Below are 20009 nucleotides of genomic sequence, written 5' to 3'. Positions count from 1 at the left end.
ACATTGACTTCTCAGTCAGTGGTTTGCAGGTACACAACACTTACGTTGACATTTATATTGATGTGTGGAGCCAGGCCTGCCAAGGCATACACATTGATGTCGTGGTAACTGAACTGTGGGGTTGGGGGCCCGGTGGTTGTGCAAGTGGTGGTGGTGGCAGCTGGGGTTGAGGGAGGGGCTGCAAACGGAACAAATTCTGTTGGACACAAAACAGTAATTTGATTAAAACCACACTAAACAGCTCATTATCCAGACAGCATAAACAGAAAGCAAGCACATAGGCAACAAAAACAAGACATACTAAGCTTTTTATGAAGAGGTTACAGTGTTGACGTTATGTCAAAGACGTCTATGTATTGTGTTGCAGAGATATCTACTGAAATGGGCGTGCTAACTGACTATCCGCGGCTCGTACTTTCTGTAGCGTAGAGTCTGCCCACAGTCCAGAGAACGAAGAAGTAGAACTGTACCGAGGGCTTGTCAATATTACATCTATGGTCTGTGTGCGTTTTATAGTTTCTTTATTGGATTAAATCCAAAGTGGCAGAAATGAAAAACGACCCTCACAGCCGCCGCGAGCTTGCTCCGCTGGGAGTACAGCATGCAACGGCTCCAGATGATGGACGGAGCTTCCGTTAGCAGTTGGCACAAAGCAGCAAGACGGAGCCACCGCACCCGTCCGCGGGGAGAACGAAACAAAAACACGGGTCGTTCCCATGTCTCTGCCACCCCGGATCAAACCAATAAAAAAACGTTCAAAACGTAACATTACACCGGCCATACAGCCCTTGGTTAGTGTCAGTTAACACACAGACGGCTGACAAACTATAGACCGACGCCACACGTGAAGATTATAAGATATCAGTGTTATTTGGACCGGTTCTCAGAGTTTCAGCTGTTTGGTTGAAATGTACATATTCCTGCCCTGCTGTTAGTTAGTAGTTGCTGTAAATGTAGATTGTATGGACCCAAGTAGAAGAGGTGAAATGCTGCCCCTATTTCAATGGAGCAGGTGGCTCGGTATTACATGTTGCACCTTTAATATTCAAAATCAAAAAGATTAACTCAAATTCGTCCTATTGACACAGGTGGTTTTAAAAAGGTATTTTCAGACTTGGCCCAACTGACAGAAGTATCGGCCATGATGTGTTTCTTCAGTCATTTGGGAGGGCGAGTCAGTACCGGGGTTTTGTTTTCACAAGAAAAAATGTCTGGATCGATACTGACATATTCATTACTTGAATTTCCCTCGGGATCAATAAAGTTACTATCTATCTCTCTGTCTATCTATCATATCACCAGAGGCCAGCATGATACCTTAAAAGCTGAACAGACAAACAAATCTAACTTAAATTAAGATTGTTCAAATCTTTCAAAATGTAGATGTACGGTACATAGAAAGCAGCGCAAAGTTCAAAGTAAATATGGAGCACAGACCTGTGGTAGAAACTGGCAGCATCTCCTCTGGAGGCTTTGCCTCTTTCTTTGGTGCAGACAGCTGCTCCTCCAGGCTCTTTAGCTTGTCTTTGTCCTTCAGCAAGGTTCCTGGCTTGAGGTCATTGATGTCCAAAGACAAGTTCTTACACAGAACTTCAATCTCAAACTTTAAGTTCAGCTGCAGTAAACAAGAGAACAGTGTGAGAAACCATTTACATGTTTTAGTTTACCAAGATTTTATTGTAGTTATTAGTGGAAACTGTTTATTTGTATTATAGCTAGAAGTGGCAACATATGGGTATCACAATGATGTAATAGGCCATGTAATACAGAATGTATGGCTGACAATGTTGGATATAGCTAGGTTACATTTAACAAGTTACTGTTGTGTAGCATGATCACTTCATAACCCAAATATGTTGACGTGTAGCCTTTTTAAATAGGAATTAGATGGATTGTATATCCAAGAGCTGCCTGGGATGAACTGGCCATATAAGAAGAAGAATCTATTACCTTGAGGTCATGTTCTTGATGCAGCTCAGCGAGAACATTCATGATGGCCATGGTCCATGGGTTCTGGGGCCTGAAGACCTACGACATCAGAGACACACAATAGTTAATCCACTGAACCTCAAACAGTGGAACATTGGCTTATGCTTCCCAACTTTATTAACTGTGTGTGAAAAATTCAGTGTTATATTTGTCTGAAGTAAATATGACAGCATGACATACTGGACAGTGGTATGAGGTAATGCCAACGGCATGGAGACATCTCTCAGTCTACACCTATTTTACTAACCATGCTTCGTAGACTGGACTCCAAAACTTTGGCCACAAAGGGAACCACATACAGTAGCTCCTGCTGGCCTTTCACGTACGCTTCCAGCAGCAGAGACTTGACTTCCAAATCCTTGGAAAAGGAGAAAAATATGTCAGCCAACAGGAGACCCACTACTCAATGAAACAGCGGAACCCAAAAAGCTTGTCACAAATTCTTACTGTGTAAAGGATGGGCTTGTTTTTGGCCAATGTAATCATGCCCAACCAGTGGCCCAAGTTCTTCAGCAGGGAGCGGTCAGAGAAATTGGCAGCTGCCTTGTCAGAGGTCAACAGAACCTGAAAGAAAATGAGAGATGGGAGTGTCAGTATTTAGCAAATTATTACTCTACAACAGTGCTGCAACTGAGGTAAGGAACAAAAAAATAATAATTACACATAAAAAATTGTTCAATATGGGAGACTCAAGTGAAAATGCCCCAAAAAACACTGCCCCACATGATTGGAATCCAGCAATGTTGAATGCCATGTGTGAAAATGGCTACCGAGAGATATTTTACACTAGGCAAGTACTGGCAGGCAAAACACTCAAGAATATGATATCTATAGTACGTAGCAAATAAGACAACAAAAAATGTTTGTGATTTTGAAGTGACCATCTTATCCCACACTGTTTTACCTTGATATTCCTGTAAGTCTCATTGAGGACCATCTTCACAAACTCGGGGTTCTTGAGAGTGTCCAGGAAGTTGGAGTAGAGACCGTGGAAGTTGGGCTCAATGCTGACACGCTTCATCACCAGGTACTGAGACACCCAGGGCATAAACTCTTCCTTCACCGTCTCTTTCAACTCTTCAACCTGAAAATAAAAGCAAATATGGTTTTATATAACATGGTTAACTATTAAGGTTGTTGAGATACAGTTGTGTTTTTGTCTGTTTTCACTTTACCTTCTGTGTCATGTTGGACTGAGAAAGGTTATTGAAGATGAAAGCTATCTTCTCCTGGACATTCTCTGGAGGCTCTACAATCCTTTCTGTTTGGTCAGTGGCCACCAGCAGGGTGTCAATGTTGGTTGTGTTTATGGAGGGCTGCAGGTACAAAGAGGAATAATTACCATTGAAACAGGTGCAAGTTTTACATGCAGAAAAACATAAAGCAGTTGAATGCATCGACAAGGCGCATATTAGGGTGTATAGACATAAACAAAGCCAAACTGACAGGCACATCCTTCTTGAAGGTGCTGGGCGTTGGTCTTGTGATGGTCGGGGTCTTGGCCACAGTGGTTGTAGTCGTGGTGGTGGTGACTAGAGTGCTGGGCTGACCCGGCTGTGGGGCTTTGGGGACACCCGGTTGCTGCGATTGGGCCTGAGCTTGAACTTGTGCCAGTGCCAGACTGCCAGGCGTGGTGATGGAGCCCTGCATCTTCACCGGAGGGTCCCGTGACTGTTGGCCATACTCGATATACTGCACGCACAGGATATTGAAAGGAGCAGAGCGAGATTTTATTTATCTGTATGTAGGAATCCTTTTCTGTGGTGATAGTTGGGACAAAATAAGACTTTAAACAATGGCGAGCAAAGAAATTAAGGAAACCTGATTACCTCTTGTAAATGGTGGGGGAATTGCAAGAAGTGGGCAATTGAAGCCAGGTGTTGACAATATTGAGGATAGTCCTTTAGTCTAGAAATATGAACGATGGGTTAGCCTGAGACAAAATGACTTGTTACATGAATACTCATTATACATAAGAAAATATTCCAATACCTGTTTTTAAACCTATCTAGGGCGGCAATTCCAAAGTAATACATTTTGGATCCATACGGTTTTCTTAATGCTTCAAGAACATATCGGAGGGCCAAGCCCAGGGCCATGTAGGTGACCAGACCCTTCTCGATAATGCCACCAAAAAGGCAGGCTGTGATGTGCAGCTCCTTGTCTGGGTATTGGGGGAAGAATCGGTATTCCTCGAACAAGTTTCGAAGCATGCAGTTGAACACCTCTCGCTCCCGCTTGATGGTTGAATCCTTGAACCTCTGAAGCATTTCCAGTACCTAGGAGGAGGGACAACGATGTAGTGGGAGTTAATTCGAAGAGCAACATTACTGGTATATATGGTAGAATTAATCAACAGCAGCCAATAATTGACTAAAAGCATGTGTGAGTTTGATTTGGGTTAGTGTTTTTGGCAGAGACAAATGAATAATATCACGACATACTTCATCCACAGACATAGTTGGGTGAGGTGGGTGGTTGTAGATGCGCTGGAAATAACTGTTTGCTTCGTCGTCTATCTCCTTACTAAAGTGCTGGTTTGCCTCGGGCCACACCTGAGAAAGGTCAGCTGAAAACAAGAAAAAAAAAAAAGAGTAGAAAAGACATTTTTAAACATGAATGTTGTAATCCAAAACTGGTGGAGCAAGAACCAAGTTATTAAACTCATTGGTGAACATCATTGTGCAATCAAGTGATACATCAGGAATCAAAGAGTATTCTAACGGATTAAGACCCGTTAGACTTCTTTTTGATGTTTAAATAGTAGACAGATGACAAAGTGGGGCTGTCAGCATAAGCAGACAAGGAATGGAAGACTGATCTGTATTTCCTCATTGCATGACATGAAATAGAAAGTTAAGTCACACATCTAAATGTTTGCAATATGTTAAAATTGCAGGAGTCTTTTAATAGCTCTTGGTAAATACCAGTGAAACTTGTCTTGTTAACTGAATTTGTGAGGCACCCTAAGGCGCATTAGAAATCAATTTGCAAATCAAGACAATAATCATTATCACTGCAGTGGAAATACAGTGCTGAGCAGCGTAAGGCTGGGCTCTCAGTCACACCACTACCACCACCACTTACAAGCCTTCATCTTACTCTGTTGAAAGGTCGGTGGGTTCAGGCCTGGTGTGCTCATCTTCCTGGTGCCAAAGGGGTCGGTGTTTACAGTTGGCATCCCCAGACTGGCGCCAATACCAGAGCTGATGCCTGTGCCCAAGGGACCTGAAAGTAACATTAAACTTCAGTCATTTTAATCCATACCGACGTCACCCTCTGAACTACGATCTTTTGTCCTCTGAACCTGGTTCAGTAAAGAAGTACTTAGTGACCATATTTATTATCCCTTACAAAAATGTTTTCCCAGTCGATTTTTCTGAATTTCCCAACATGATACAAACTAATAAAGTTCAGGATCTAAAAGTTATGCAATAGTTTGCTTAGGCTTACTATATACACACAATATTTACATAACATTTAGCAACCACAACAATTTGTTCCAGTCTAATTTGTCACGGAATTCAAATAAATGGCTATGATATGTGCAATGAGAGCTGATTTAGTATGAATATATATATATATATATATATATATATATGTGTCTTGGTTGTTTGTGTTAAAATGAAAAAATTAAATATCATAGTACCAGAGTCCATACCAGGGAGCTGCGAGGACAGGCTGCCAATACCCCCAAATGGTGTGCTGGGATTGGTGTTGGAGAGTGGTGGGAAGGCCTTTGCGGGGGACTGGGGGTTACTGAAAGCCGAACTCAGCGAGGTTGGGAAACCTTGCATGCTTTGAGTGTGGGAGGTGGCTGTGCCCCCCAGGTTCAAAGAACCCATGCCAGACAGAGAGTCCATCTAAAGAAAAGACAGAAGGAGAGACAGAGCAAGAGAGCAAGAAGGAGAATAAGAATAATTCATTTATAACTTTTCTTTCCAGCAAGTTCAGATCGGTTTTGTTGACACCAATATCCAACATGTAAAGGAATTATACAAAGTTTGTCTGCAGAGCCATGGTGTGCTATCATGTCAAGATACCTGTACAGGAGAGATGGCATCCAGGCTGCTGGTGCTAGGGGCACGTCCCTTTGGCATTACCCCTGGTGGTGGTTGCCGGGCTTTATTCATTACATTGCTGCAGTTGGCAACCATGGTCAGGATCGTCTCTGACAGCTCCTGGGACACATTCCTGAGGAGAAAAAAATGAAGGAATCTTTAAGTTAAAAAAAAGAAAAGATAAGATGAACACTGTATGGATGGGTGAGAGTGATTATGTCTATAAATAAATTTACTTTGATAAACTACACATTCTTAAGATTGTCAGTCTTGTGTGGTCAAAACATCATCAAAAGCAACCAAAGTTGGGCTTCACTTTGAGCAAGACTGACATTATTAGACAATTAATCAAAAGAGTTAACAGTACAGTGACGGAGACTAAGCCAAATAGCCTCTCACCCAGCACAGGACTGCAGGCAGGCCAGCATGGTGGCTAAGGTCTCCGGGGGCAGCTGGGCGCTTTTGGGCTGGTCCTTGTCCGGGGCCAGACCCCCCATAATGGATGGGCAGCGCCTCTTCAGGAATGTCACACACGCCTGGATAAAAGGTTCCTGACAAAACAAAAAATGATTGTAAAATACAATGTTCTTCAGGTGGTATGCTCAAAATACAACAACAAACAAGAACACCAACAATTTGTAATTATTTTGAGAATAACTGTACGTTAATCAATTTGAAGACTTACCCCATGCTCTCTGATTTTGTCAGTCAGCCATTTATCTAGTTTGAGGTATTCACGGCGAGAGGCAAGTGCAGCAAGGTCAATAACAAAGGCAAATGGAGTACCATTCAGCAACATCGATAGAGACTGCAGGGGGGAAACAAAAACACACTGGCTTATTGACCATGAAAATGTTACTTACATTTAGGATAAAACAGAGACCGCCACAGGATATATGGCCCTATATCCTCCAATTTGTCTTATTTTAAAGTCATGTTGACTAAAACTAGTAAATCATAAAAAAACATTATTCAATGCAACAGTCCAGTGTGCTACGACGCTATCGCTCAATTATTCTGCTTTAGCTTGAGGGTTTTAAGTTCAGAGAAGTCACCATGTCAGTGATTACTAATTTGACAAACCTTCAAGTCCTGGGCCACATCCAGGATGCGAGACAGCTTGGCCTGATCATACTGCTCCCCTCTCATGTACCACTCGGCCATTGAATGCATAATTAGCTGACGGATGGAGGGAGACTGTCCCTGGAAAAATAACCACCAGATTTAATAAGTACACAAGAATATAACCAAGACAGCAAGTCACCTTAGAAAGTGCCGAAGGGCGCAGAGGACAAAAACATGAGCTCTCGACTTGACATCAATTAGCAATAACACCAACCTGTCCATGCCAGGCGTAGTGCAGGATAATGGCAGAGTTAGGGTGGTTGCCCAGAAAGATGGGCATGAGGGTAGAGATGAGCTCGTGGCGCAGCGTGTGCCAGGAGGTGGAGATCTGTAGCAATGCCAGCACCAACATGTCCGGGCAGTGCTTGATTGGAAAGCTAAACAGCTGCTTCACCTGCTCATACTGGCCCACCTCAGACAGCCTCAGTAGGCTCTCCACCAGGTCCAGACTTTTCCTGTGGAGAGTTAAAGACAATCAGTCAAACACACTGCAGCAGCAGCATCATTACAGCATCAGCACCGTAACTTCTTTAGTAAATCAACACTGAAACACATTCAGTAGGTCAAACTACACCTCTGAGCACAATGCAGGGTTAACTACAGCATATTATAGCAATCAGCTATAGATACTGTATGTTTGACAATGGTGATTTTTATGATCACATTATATATTGTTATACTGCTAGGTGAAGCATTGTTCGAAATGTACAACTGAGTGACATGCAGGAGAAAAGCGACTAAATGTTGACAGTTTTAAAGCCTGAATACTTTGAAACTAAACCCATTAAGGAGAAATAAGCAACTGTGACACCCTTCTACATAGAGACCAAGCAACAAGCTCCATACCAGGTGGCAATCTCCCTGTTGTCATCCTCTGGTGGGGCCTTAAGGATGTCAATGGCCACGGTGTGGCAAGGGTAGTCCGCAAAGGAAAACACTTCTGGGCTCATCAGGGAGTGCTGAATGAATGACAGCTGAGAACAGAAACAAAGCAATTAGACATTTAAAGAGGCAATACAAGGCTCTATCTCAACCACTCAAACCACACTGTCTAGACAGAGAAATCAACTACTACTTTGCATTATGATTGTTCTTTATTGATCTTACTCTTCTTTTTGACAGCAAAAATTCCTGTTAAAAAAATTAAAATTAAACACATGAAATGATGGAGCAGATATTGGTCAGTTACCTGTCCCTCGGCGTGTTTCCATGGCCGATAGATGAGATCCACAGGAAAGACCTCCATGCCCAACCCCCTCTGAATGCCATACACCACTATATGCAGGCCTTTGCTGTCCCGGATTATAAAGCCTGGGTGGTCCAGTTCGTATGTCACCTCTTTGAAGTTCAGGTTGGGATTCTAGGGCACAGACAGAAATCCACAAGTGAAACCTTAGCAGGCTTTTCAAAGTAATCTGGCCGCAAAATAACGATTTCAGCAACCTTCAATGTCAGATTAATGACAGGCATGTATTCACTTGTGCATTGATGCTGAATTTGACAAAATGTAATTCCAGAGTGACACTATAAAATGCTTCACACATAAGCCTACAGTAGTATTCTGGGAGTATAAGTATTTTTTGTAAAATAATTATCTGAGAAGAGAGGATCAGACTTATGGCCAACTAAACGTAACATGTTGGTGTAGGTGAAATGCCATCAAGTCAAGTAAATTTTATTTGTATAGCCAAAAATCACAAATATGCCTCAGGGGGCTTTACAAACTGTACAGGATACAACACACAGAGGGTGTTGTATCCTGTTCACATGCAAATGTTGTTGCAACTGCACAATGCGTTCTAATGCACTCACTCTTGCCAGTCAAAACTGTTTATATTTTGGGAAATAGTGGCAGTGTGTGGAAATTAATAAAACATTATTCAGGAAATCCTAAGGCAAACCATTTGAGATAAACTTACTAAGTACTAAATAAACTTACCACTTCTTTCACGACGTCGATGAGAACCTCGACATTCCACGTGTGTGCCTGCGAGCCGTCGTTCTTATCCTTCCCGTCGCTCCAGATACCACTTCCTGGAGCAGAGATGGACTGGGAGAGAAAACACACAGAAAAGTCAAGCAGTTAGTACAGTCAACGAGCATGAACCAATATTTGAAATATTAAAGTTATTGAATCAAATGTTTTTGACATTGACACTACGAGTGGCTCCTTTCATATCACACAGTGATAAATTAACAAACTCTCCAGCTCTATAGAGTTGTCGTTTTTTTTTTATTTAAGTCAATGTTATGATTTTACAGCCCACACATTTACTTTTACGTATGTAAAGGCCCTGACACACCAAGCTGGCAGTCGGCTGGCAGACAGTTTGGGGCTGTCGGTGAGCATCTGTCAGCCTAGTTTTTTCGATGTGTCCCACACCGTTGGCTCTAGTCTGCCCGGAGGTTTTTTGGCTGATTCAGCATGGAGTTACCTGCTGGTGTGGAGAGTTATTTCCTTTCAGGCAGGCGCAGAACGTACGTGCTACCTGGCCGTCGGCTGTAGTCTTTGCAGTGTGTTCAAATGCAACTTATCGGCAAAGACAGAGGCGTCGTGAAGCGTTGGCCTTCATCGCCGCTAGTTCTTTGATGTCGGCTTGCTGTGTTTGGGCCTTTAGTCTGAGCTAAAATCAATGAAAGAATCTAAATTGATCCTACTCCTTTTATAATGTCTGGATATTTTTCCGTTTACAAGACGTTTACACCTTTTGGTTTGTAGTAAGTAAGAGTGTGAATAGAAACGGACTGCAACTAAAATGCAATAGTATCCTGTGTTTTCTTCTGGTCCATATCAAGTAAACCAAAGTAAAGTAGTCAAAGTGACCTTAGACTTCTGGCGGCCCATGGCCCTGACATCAAATAAAGCAGCTCACCTGTAGAGGGATGCCATCAGTTAGGCCAGAGTGGGTACGTGCCATCATGCCCAGGACCCTGGCTACCTGGCTGGCAGTCACCTCCCTCACCCCATACTGGAGGATTATGTTTCTGCATTCGTCCAGACTGGAAAGACAAATGGACAGGTCAGTGCGGACCATTATCTTGAACATTCACATGTCAATTCAAATCACACTAAAATTATATTAGAGGTAGGACAGTAAAAAACAAATCAACATATATACCTAGTTTTTAGCTCTGATTGCTAATTCTTAACACTTCTATTGTTGCAAAACATTCTACTAGAAACATCTGATGTGTGTGATATCACACTAGATTTGTCAAACTGCAAAATGGCGTAGTGAGAACTGAAGGTGTCTGTGAGGTCTGTATTCAGTGTTCAGCAGCAAAGTGTATTCACACTTTGTGGTCTTTCACATAATTACACTGCATTTACTGGAGGATTTGTGTATACACACACAAGAGCATTTTAAAAACAGAACTTAAGTGTTAGTTGTGGATGTAGCTTAGAAGAATTTAAACACAAATTCACCTAGCACAGAAGCCGTAGCCAACTTCTTGCATGAATTCTGCTAGAGAACTCTCCATCATGGTCTTAGCTAACTCCCCCGAGTCTGGCAGGATCCTGTCCATGAGAATGTCCCGTTTTTCAGGGTACAGCAGTGGTGCGAGCACCACAGGGCAGCGCTCCTGGGGGAAATCTGAAATACAACACACAGATAAATAAAACACGTTGCACAGCAACACTGAAAAACAATTTAAAGTCCCAGAGAAACGACGTTACAGTGTCTTTAGCTGCTGCACTGGGAGTATTCCCCAGTAAACTGAATATTTGAGCGGCATACAGTTACAAGAGGGACTCGAATCAAATTCTTCTCATTTGATTGAACTGCTAAAAAGTGTCCGGGCTTAGAATGTATCAAGATACGGAGCTGCAGGCTCCACATCACACACCTCCCTTGTTGCTAAATGCTGAAGATTGATTGATGGATGGATGTCATGGTGTAATTGGTTGACACTATATTAAGTAAGCATTCATCATATTTCGTTTTACAGGAAGAAAAGATGATTGGATTTTAATATAAAAATACGAAGAAATTGATTTTTTGTACATTTTTTGCATATATTGTTAAACAGGTGCACAATATGACCGGGGATGTGATCTAAACAGGTTAAAAAGACAGGCTTTGTACCATTTCTATTCAGTCTGACAAATGCATCTCCAACTGTAGGTATCTATATGCTTCAGGATCTCAAGTTTTTGTGATTTGTGTTGATTCCCCATACCTCGGCAAAGTGTCTTGAGGAAGGCGTCAATCTGCTCTTGCCCTACCCCACTGGCTCCCTTCTGGCCAAACAGTAGATGGGAGAGCAATAGCTGCAAGACCTCTATGGCAATGTCTTGGAAGCCACCTTCCTGGTTTCCTCCGAGATCCGCGTCAACGTATGACCGCAGGAGGTCTGGGAGTTTCTGTTTGATGAACTGTGCGGCTGAGAAACAGTCAAAAACAAGTTAAGAAAGCTGACTAGCTTTTCTACAGTGTTCTCTGTACTGATGAGCTGACATTAAATCAAAGTGATGTTGTCATCCATAAACCTACTTAAGATCATCTAGACACCTCTTCCCTGTATGCCCAAGTGTTACCAATCTTTATCACAACTTGATGAAAAGCAGTATTCACTTGTAAAAGCAATGCCCAAAATAAAAAGGATGTCAACTATTATTGTGAAATACAATTATTAATCAACACACCTTAGTCGACAAATGGAGTAATTCAATCATTTTTTTCACATCTTCACTTCACACTATTAGCCTTTATAGACTCTGCATGTTTGTTCAAATGGTGAATTTCAAATCCTGCTTCAATGTAAGACTAATCGTCAGTAATTAGACTTTATCCTCAACAGTGTGTAAAATATTTTGTGGTGTGTATGACACTCAAAACTTGCATTTGTAATTATGCCAAGGTGATTGCAAATAGTCTGAGAATGCAACATCCCACATGGATTTACCATATAATTCATCACTATTGCATGGGCGATGCATTGTATTAGTGATCGACAAGCTCATTCATTTGCTGATTAGACAAAAAAAGAATGCTAACTTGCCCATAGTGCAAGGAAATTAATGTTTTACTGAATGCCAGAAAACAAGCATGTGTTAAACATCCAAGCTTTTTGTTTCAGAAAAACAAGGCTGTTTATATGCCTCGAATGCAAGACCACAGTAACATGTGTACGGCTATTTAAAAACAGGGTTTCAGATCATTTTTGCTACAGGTTTAAATATGTCAGGCTCTACTAGAATTACTTACCAAAACCGCGAAGGTCCGCGTTGCTGGAGTTCAGCAAAGCAAGTCCAAATATCACCTGGGAAATAAATTAATAAATAAAAAATACTCCAACAAACAATTAACAATACTTGCTAACTGCCAAATGTAAACCATGTACTGTATGTACATTGCCCAATTCAGATTGGTGATTAATGAAGCCCATTGCAGAGCTGGCTTACCTCTTGGACTTTGCTGAGCTTAAGAACTTTACTCAGCTGAGTAAATAAGTGGGCCGATGGCTTCAAACTCTGAAAGACAGTTGAAGCCAAGATTATATATATATATATTTTTTTTTTATAAATCATACAAACTTGCAAAATGTCCGTACACTCGTGGGAGTCTGAGTTGATGTCTAAGTTGCTTACAGGATGATATGTCAACTGAAAGCCAGTATGTAAGCCAATTGTAACCTATGACTCTATATTTTCTTTTAGTCGTATGTCTTTACTCAACTCAACAGAATTTATCTATCAATAAGTGATGTCATACATTCTGGCTACCTCAGTAATACAGAAATTCAGGCAGCTGCTCCTTACCTTCTGGTAGTGGAGGGGATTGTCAACGGCGTAACACAGAGTAGCGATAAAGTTTGGCTTTGATATCAGCAACACACACTCCTGGATCAGAAACTGTGTCTTGGGCAAGTTGAAAAGCAAAACGTACCGAGAAGAAAAAGAGAGTAAAGAGAACATAGGCAGGTGAAGAATAAGATAAGACAATACGTTTCTCACAAGAATCAATATGAAACGATAAGCGGTATTCATAATCACAATGTGGGACAAACATACTATTAAGACTATATATCAAAGGATATGCTAATTTATATAACCTCCTCTACTCCACCCCTCTTTACAATAGACACATTTGGCATTTTTAGGGGGGCAGGAGCTCTTTAGGGGGAGATAGCAGGTTAGCAGTAGATGTCACATAGTAGTGGTGTACATCATCTGAAAGCTGGGAACCTGAAGATGAATTCCAGTTCAGCAAGTTTTTCTAGTCATGAATCTGCAACAAGGGAAAAGTGGGCGTGGCTCACATACCCCCGCTCACTGCTTGACTCCTACTTAAGTAGGACCAAAGGTTTTGCCCTTTTGGAACTAATGGAATTAGTCTATTGTGCACAATCTAGCTTTTTATTATCAAAATGTTTTGGGCACCCTGGACTTCTAACCCCCAAAAGGCACAACTAAACCACGCTGTCGACCATAACACCAAAGTGGAAGTTCTTAAATTAAATACAACTACAGTATGTTCTCTGCACTGGATGCATACAATGTATGTATGTATGTGCAGAGAACATAGTTGTATGCTTCCAGTGATATAAGCAGTCTCTCTTCAGTATACACACTGGGCATCGCTGTCAGATAGAAAAGCCTGGCTGATTGGGCCAGCTGTAAAAATGATGACAAATGATGCTTTCACGGGCGACTGTGGCTCAGAGGGTAGAGCAGGTCGTCCTCCAATCGGGAGGTCGGTGGTTCGATACGCGGCTGCTCCGGTCAAATGTCAATGTGTCCTTAAGCAAGACACTAAACCCCAAATCGCTTCCGAAGGGTTAGCCATCAGTGTGTGAATGAGTATTTAGATTAGATCCTGATGGGCAAATTTGGCACCTTGCATGGCAGCCTCTGCCATCAGTGTATGAATGGGTGAATGCTGACATGTAGTGTAAAGCGATTTGCGTGGTCAGAAGACTAGAAAAGCGCTCCATCAATGCAAATCCATTTACCATTTCAAATGAGCGTCCCAGAGAAGTAATCAGTTGGCTTGTGCAAATGATTAGGGTTGTAACGATACGTGTATTTGTATTGAGCTGTTCAGTACAGGTTGCTCAGTATGAAACGTTCTTTTGGTATGTCCTGTGACCCAAACAGCCGTTTATGTCTAATACTCGCACACGCGGAACAGAAATTCTGGAGCGTGGAAAGTGTTGGCAGCGCACCAGTTGTTCTCTATCAGCTGTAGCAGCACTAATCATTGCAGTACAACGATTAGTGACGAACTGTATGCTGTCACTGATGAAGTCGGATATTTCTGTGGATACACTTCAAACATTTAATTTATGACGGCATCCCCGAATTTGTCGTAACAAAACAAAAATAGACTGGACGGCGAGTCCGTCTCCCCACAGCGTTCAGGCAGCCTCCCACTGCTTTGCTGCGTATGCGATCCACACTCGATCGTAGACAATACCGAATTAAAGCATACGGCATACGAGCCCCGCATACGAGCCCCGCTACAATGTGCCTTCACCTGTGTATTTTAGTCAGTCCGTTGTGCCTGCCCTCTATGAACAAACATAAGCTACAGCCCAGTTCAGGAATTATCAACAGGTCAGAGTCTGATGGAACATTACAGAATCAGAAATACCATTGATCCCTGGGGGGGGGGGGTAACATTAACATTACAGTCATTTCTGTTATTTATTTATTTTTAATTGACAATATGCCAGTATTTGAGTGCCTTGAAGGGGAACACCACCTAAATTTCAGAAAGAAACAAAGAATTCAAAAATGTTATTTCCATGGCCTAGGAAAGTTCAATCAATATTTGTGAACATGAGCTACTCTTTCTCAAAGCCAGAAACCAGAGGAGTAAGTCTCAAACTTGTGATGCCATAAGGTATAAAGTCTGGAGCTGTTCCATAGACAATGAATGGGAGGCTAACAAAATGTTTGTTTTCTTTTTTATACCCAAATGAGCTTTATTCTATTGTCGTGTTCTTGGTTGTGAAACAAAAAATGTACCAATATACTTAAAAACATTCCCCTGGGTGCTATCAGTGTCATCTCGAACATCTCTCCCGATTCTTTGTCTGTACAGCATTTCAACAATTTATACCCTATGACATCACAAGTCTGAGTCTTAGCACTCTAGTTTTTGGATTTGTGTGAGAGTTGTTCATGTTTACTAATATTTTTGGACTGGCTTAGACCATAAGAATAACATGAATTTTGAGAATGGGCGTAATATTTTAATAACACAGTGAATGCTTATTCTTTTTTACTGCATGACTACGGCTGGGAGAAATGTAGAAGTCTGTCAGGCTCTATGATCAGTGCTCAGCTATTCTGTGAGTGCGTGTGTATTTCATAGCCAATAAGTTCAAATTTGATGCACTCGAAGGGAAATAAGTCTGTGATTATTTAGGGAAAAACACAACCAAACAAACTTTGCCTATATTGCATATTATTGTTCATTTAACTTGACATTATTTTAAATTAGCATTGGGCTGCCGGAAGACCAGGTGTACTAGTCTCATCCTGTCTCCAGTGAAACTGTAACTGAAAGGAGATGTGAAACTTCCACAGTTAAAAGTGTACAATTGTATTTATTTCACTAGATGTTTTAAATGTTGTAGACAAATGTTTGTTTGTTTCTAAGTTTTATTCCGGGACTGCAATTACATCAATATAAAAAAATTTCCTCATATTGGTACAAGTTTGTCTGCATATCATTCTTTGTAGTCATCTAGTTAAAACAGACCGTAGGGGGTATACGAGACCTTTTTCTGTAATTTACATCTGTTTTTTATTTATTTCTGTGTATCCCTTTATCATTTTTTTCATGACCCATACATATGTGATGGTATTTATTACATAAGCTTTTGAGTTTAAGGAAATGTTCAGACCGTTTTCACATGAGTCCAACAAGGATCGATTACTTCTCATCACTTAAAGGATTAATTGAATAGTCCTGTCTGGTTTAGCCTATTTACTGCTACAAGCCGATATTTCTCAATGGAATTCCATGTTTCCTGTAGGCTGAATCTCTTCACTGTCTATCAACATGGAGCATGTGGTAAAAAAGTTGCGGTAATGCAAGGATGAGTGTCTCACACTAATTTACTAATATGCGCTGCCTGGCTGTGTACTGTGAAACCCGTAAAATCCTGAATGAATTCAATTTTAGTTTAATTTTAGTACAACTGTTGTTCAGAATTTGAGAATAAATTCTAAGAATACCAATGGCGAATTCAGTGTCTGTAATGTCACTTTCCTTTTTGTATAAACACAAATTGTGCAGCAACACTAAAAATATCAATATGTCTCTAATCAAAAATTACCTGGTGAAAGTCCTTGCCGCTGCTTTTACCATCGCCACTGAAATCCACATGAGAGAAGAGACAGCGTAGTAGATGCCTGTCTGCCTCAGGACCGTGACGATTCACAATCTGGGAGAGCACAGGCAAAACATCCAGAACGTGTGGACACATTTTAGGACACTTCATTTGGAGAAACTTTTAAGATATCTGTTGACAGATGTACAAAAATGTACTTGATGTCGTTGCTACCACTTACATGCTGTATTTCTTGCTGGCTGGCTCGGTAGTTTTTCTTAGTTAAATTGTCCACCAGATAGCTGATTTGAGACAAAGCCAGCGAAAGCGAATCAAGATTCATTGCTGGTTGGGGCGGAAGCAGGCGGCCGAGCACGGCGCAAAATCACCATTATTCCCCTTTAGTCACTTCAGTGATAGGTTACTTCTGCTCCCCCCCCCCCCAAAAGGTATTTAAAGATGTTGGCTTCCAAATGAGATTTCCGATTGGTGGCTCCCGGGTACTATGAAGAGTCCTTCAGTTTAAAATCAAGTTCAGCATCTGTAATGAAAAGACAAACAAGTTAAGTGATTTTTTTTAGAAAGAGAAAACGTTTTGCAATAAAAAAAAAAAAAAAAAAGAATAATCAAGAGAAACAAATGAGGAATTTCTTTGTGCAGCACTAAACTTAACTTTCATGCAGGACAATATTTACAATTGACAACACAACATATTGTGACAGGCTTTGAGGCCTACGTGCATAACACACAGAGGTGCAGTGAAATGTATTTTAGTGCCTGCTGCCTGGGCATTTATCTGCTAATAAATCCCCAAACTATGGTCAATACGAGTTAAAGCTCACGTTACATAGTCTAGTACGCTAGCTTCTCGGAGATTATATAAACTTGCCGTGCCAGTAACTTGTACTAGGCCTCGGCAGTACCCAAATATCTGGCACACACAGACTCAAAGCTAACGTGAGTTAAGTTGCTCACCGATCTGACAACTTTTACAATAACAAAGACTGCACCACTTTTATCCACCAGCTCACAAGTACATTAAAGCATTAAAAGCAGCTAACCAGGACTTTCTAACGACTAATGGACAGAGAGAGTTAAAATCACTCATTGAAACAAAGAGCAAGCTAATCTAAGTTAGCAGAGATCACAAGCAGGCGATCTGATACTTCAGAGTTTTACCAGATATCCTGAATGATAAAGTTAATAACTAGATGGGAACAAACGTCACCTATTGGGGACAATACTCCTGTAGCTCATAGCTGCTTTAACATTAAACCATGACGCTGATGAACACTTGAGGGGAGAAGTTTAAGTTTAGCCAACATGTTTACTGGATAATTAAGCATTAAGCATTGACATTAACCAGCACATACTGTGGCTTACTAAAATCATACTATATTCATATATATATATACACTAATCTGAATAACTCACCAGTAATCAATACCTAGCATTAAACCTCTAAATGAAATGTTACCAACATGTCCCTGTAAGGCTACGAGCTAATGCTAGCACATTAGCATGAGCGTGAAGCTACCGTTAGCAGCATGATGCTGGTTGTGAGTGGGTGAATCGGCAAAACCACTTCACGTTTTCTATTTCCAACTATTATTAAAAGCCGTTTCGACCAGCTAAACGATTCCTGCGGGAGGTTTTGAGAAGGTAACGCATGCCTCTTGTGCCGTGGTCGTGTGAGAGGCCGCGAGGACTGCGGATGGCTGGTGCGGGATCGTGTTAGCTAGCAGCTAGCGTTAGCATCAGCTAGCTAACGTTAGCATTAACCTTGTTAGCTTGTTAGCTTGTGTCTCCGGGCTCCGTCTAAACCGTGGAGTCGCTAACATTATGTGCTGGTTGCTATCTTGTAACGTAACACAGAGACTAGGAGGTTATCGTCTACAACAGAAACGAGCCTAATGCAGTTATAGACCGACTTTGAAGGAGATTTTTTGCTAAATGAAGTAATTGTTACTTTTGTAGCTGTGGCCGATATGACAGCTGCTCTCCAGTCATTAGCCGGGCCCGCTCCCTGCTCTCTTTCTATCAACAGCTTCATGTTGTTACAGAGACACGTTAGTCGACGGGTTGTTAGGAGAGTAGGTTATAAATCTCACCGTTGCTCCACAAGAAAGTGATTCAGATGTTCATCCTCTTCTTGTTTCGCTCAACAAACTTGACTAGATGAAGAGAGGAAGAGAGGAAGCGAGGAAGAGAAGAAGAGATGAAGAGTCCGCTGAGCTTCACTTCAGCTTGATTTTCAAAATAAAATGGCGACTGTCACCACCGCCGCGGCGCGCTCACGGTGCGAGACCGACGAGAGTGCGTGAGCTTATCCGCGCGACACTAACGTAAGGTGCTCGGGCCAGGAGGAGACACCTGAAAGAGAAGAAGCAGCGTGGGTTTGATTGGTTGTTTCTTTATATAAACGCAAAATGAATGAATGGGTCTTTTTCTTTTTTATATAACAACTACTGTCAGAATTCAACTGCACAAACAGCAAACTCATAGTCTGGAGCTCCCAGAGGATAAAACAATTTAACACAATTTAACATTCAATATACATTTTTAAAAAGCTGGTATTTATGTGCAAAGTATTATAATAGCCTACATTATTTTAGAGTTTATCTACTGCGCAAATGATAATATGGGCAATTTAAAGGAAGTAACTTCACAAATGTACTCATCAACTGGACTACCTCAATGCAGCATGGTTTTGTTTTGTTGTTCCTTTATATAAACGCAAAAAAATTAATGAATGGTCTTTTTCTTTTTTATATAACAACTACTGTCAGAATTCAATTGCACAAACACATAAAACTGGTATTTATGTGCAAAGTATTATAATAGCCTACATCATATATACATAGAGTTATCTACTGCACAAATGACAATATGGGCAATTTTAAAGGAAGTAACTTAACAAATTTACACAAACGTAAGGTGCTCACCAGTACACCTTTTTATATAACTACTGTCAGAATTCAATTGCACAGTTCACTTTCACAACTCACTTGTATTTATGAATATGGGTATATGTATGTGTGTGTGTATATATATATGCAATATATACATGTATGCATGGGCATGAACATGTGGGTATATGAGCGTGTGTATGCATATATACATGTATATATGTTTATCATAGAATTACTCTTACTATTTATATATTTATCAATATTAGCTTGCTGTCAATCTGATATGGTGTTCTGTTTCTCTCCACATGGCACCCCAAATATATAGGGTTCTTGGGAATATGTTATGATTATGTATGTATGTACACATGTTTGTATGGATATGTACTGTATGTATGTGTATATTGTTTATTGTATATGTACACTTAAAAAAAGAAAAAAATGGAAACACTCTTTTAAGTACATGCTGCTCATTACATCATACTACAAACACGTACATTCCTTGATCATGTAAAGTGTCAATGTCTCCAAATAAAAATGAATTAAAAAAATAAATAATTCAATCGCACAAACAGCAAACTCATAGTGTAGAGCTCCCGGAGGATACAACCATTTAAGACGATTTAACATTCAATAT

The 20009-nt window shown here is 40.9% G+C and overlaps 1 protein-coding gene across 13 annotated transcripts in view; it reads right to left on the bottom strand.

Moving 5' to 3' along the window:
• cnot1 (CCR4-NOT transcription complex, subunit 1) overlaps window positions 1-18784 on the bottom strand; it is a 30100-nt gene extending 11316 nt beyond the window's left edge. For 2 of the 13 annotated variants that reach the window (XM_074631949.1, XM_074631941.1), the window contains exons 1-30: window positions 18575-18784; window positions 16705-17004; window positions 16470-16577; window positions 12940-13038; window positions 12583-12651; window positions 12386-12440; window positions 11358-11561; window positions 10603-10771; window positions 10049-10175; window positions 9115-9225; window positions 8365-8535; window positions 8022-8149; window positions 7390-7630; window positions 7134-7253; window positions 6736-6858; window positions 6450-6601; window positions 6033-6183; window positions 5639-5852; window positions 5092-5217; window positions 4434-4558; window positions 3982-4268; window positions 3819-3897; window positions 3436-3681; window positions 3165-3305; window positions 2894-3073; window positions 2437-2553; window positions 2237-2347; window positions 1951-2028; window positions 1438-1615; window positions 45-196 (exon numbers count right to left, since the gene is read on the bottom strand). In XM_074631949.1, coding sequence (XP_074488050.1) covers window positions 45-196; window positions 1438-1615; window positions 1951-2028; window positions 2237-2347; window positions 2437-2553; window positions 2894-3073; window positions 3165-3305; window positions 3436-3681; window positions 3819-3897; window positions 3982-4268; window positions 4434-4558; window positions 5092-5217; window positions 5639-5852; window positions 6033-6183; window positions 6450-6601; window positions 6736-6858; window positions 7134-7253; window positions 7390-7630; window positions 8022-8149; window positions 8365-8535; window positions 9115-9225; window positions 10049-10175; window positions 10603-10771; window positions 11358-11561; window positions 12386-12440; window positions 12583-12651; window positions 12940-13038; window positions 16470-16577; window positions 16705-16806 — 4164 coding nt within the window. In that variant the 5' untranslated portion in view covers window positions 16807-17004; window positions 18575-18784. Of the gene's footprint in view, window positions 1-44; window positions 197-1437; window positions 1616-1950; window positions 2029-2236; window positions 2348-2436; window positions 2554-2893; window positions 3074-3164; window positions 3306-3435; window positions 3692-3818; window positions 3898-3981; window positions 4269-4433; window positions 4559-5091; window positions 5218-5638; window positions 5853-6032; window positions 6184-6449; window positions 6602-6735; window positions 6859-7133; window positions 7254-7389; window positions 7631-8021; window positions 8150-8364; window positions 8536-9114; window positions 9226-10048; window positions 10176-10602; window positions 10772-11357; window positions 11562-12385; window positions 12441-12582; window positions 12652-12939; window positions 13039-16469; window positions 16578-16704; window positions 17005-18574 lie in introns of all 13 variants that reach the window. The other 11 variants (XM_074631948.1, XM_074631939.1, XM_074631951.1 and 8 more) reach the window with 7 other exon arrangements.
• Between the last annotated feature and the right edge of the window lie 1225 nt (window positions 18785-20009).

This window comes from Sebastes fasciatus, chromosome 4, assembly GCF_043250625.1.
Source record: "Sebastes fasciatus isolate fSebFas1 chromosome 4, fSebFas1.pri, whole genome shotgun sequence".
Classification (NCBI taxonomy): domain Eukaryota; kingdom Metazoa; phylum Chordata; class Actinopteri; order Perciformes; family Sebastidae; genus Sebastes; species Sebastes fasciatus.
This window is presented reverse-complemented; position numbering and strand designations above follow the sequence as displayed.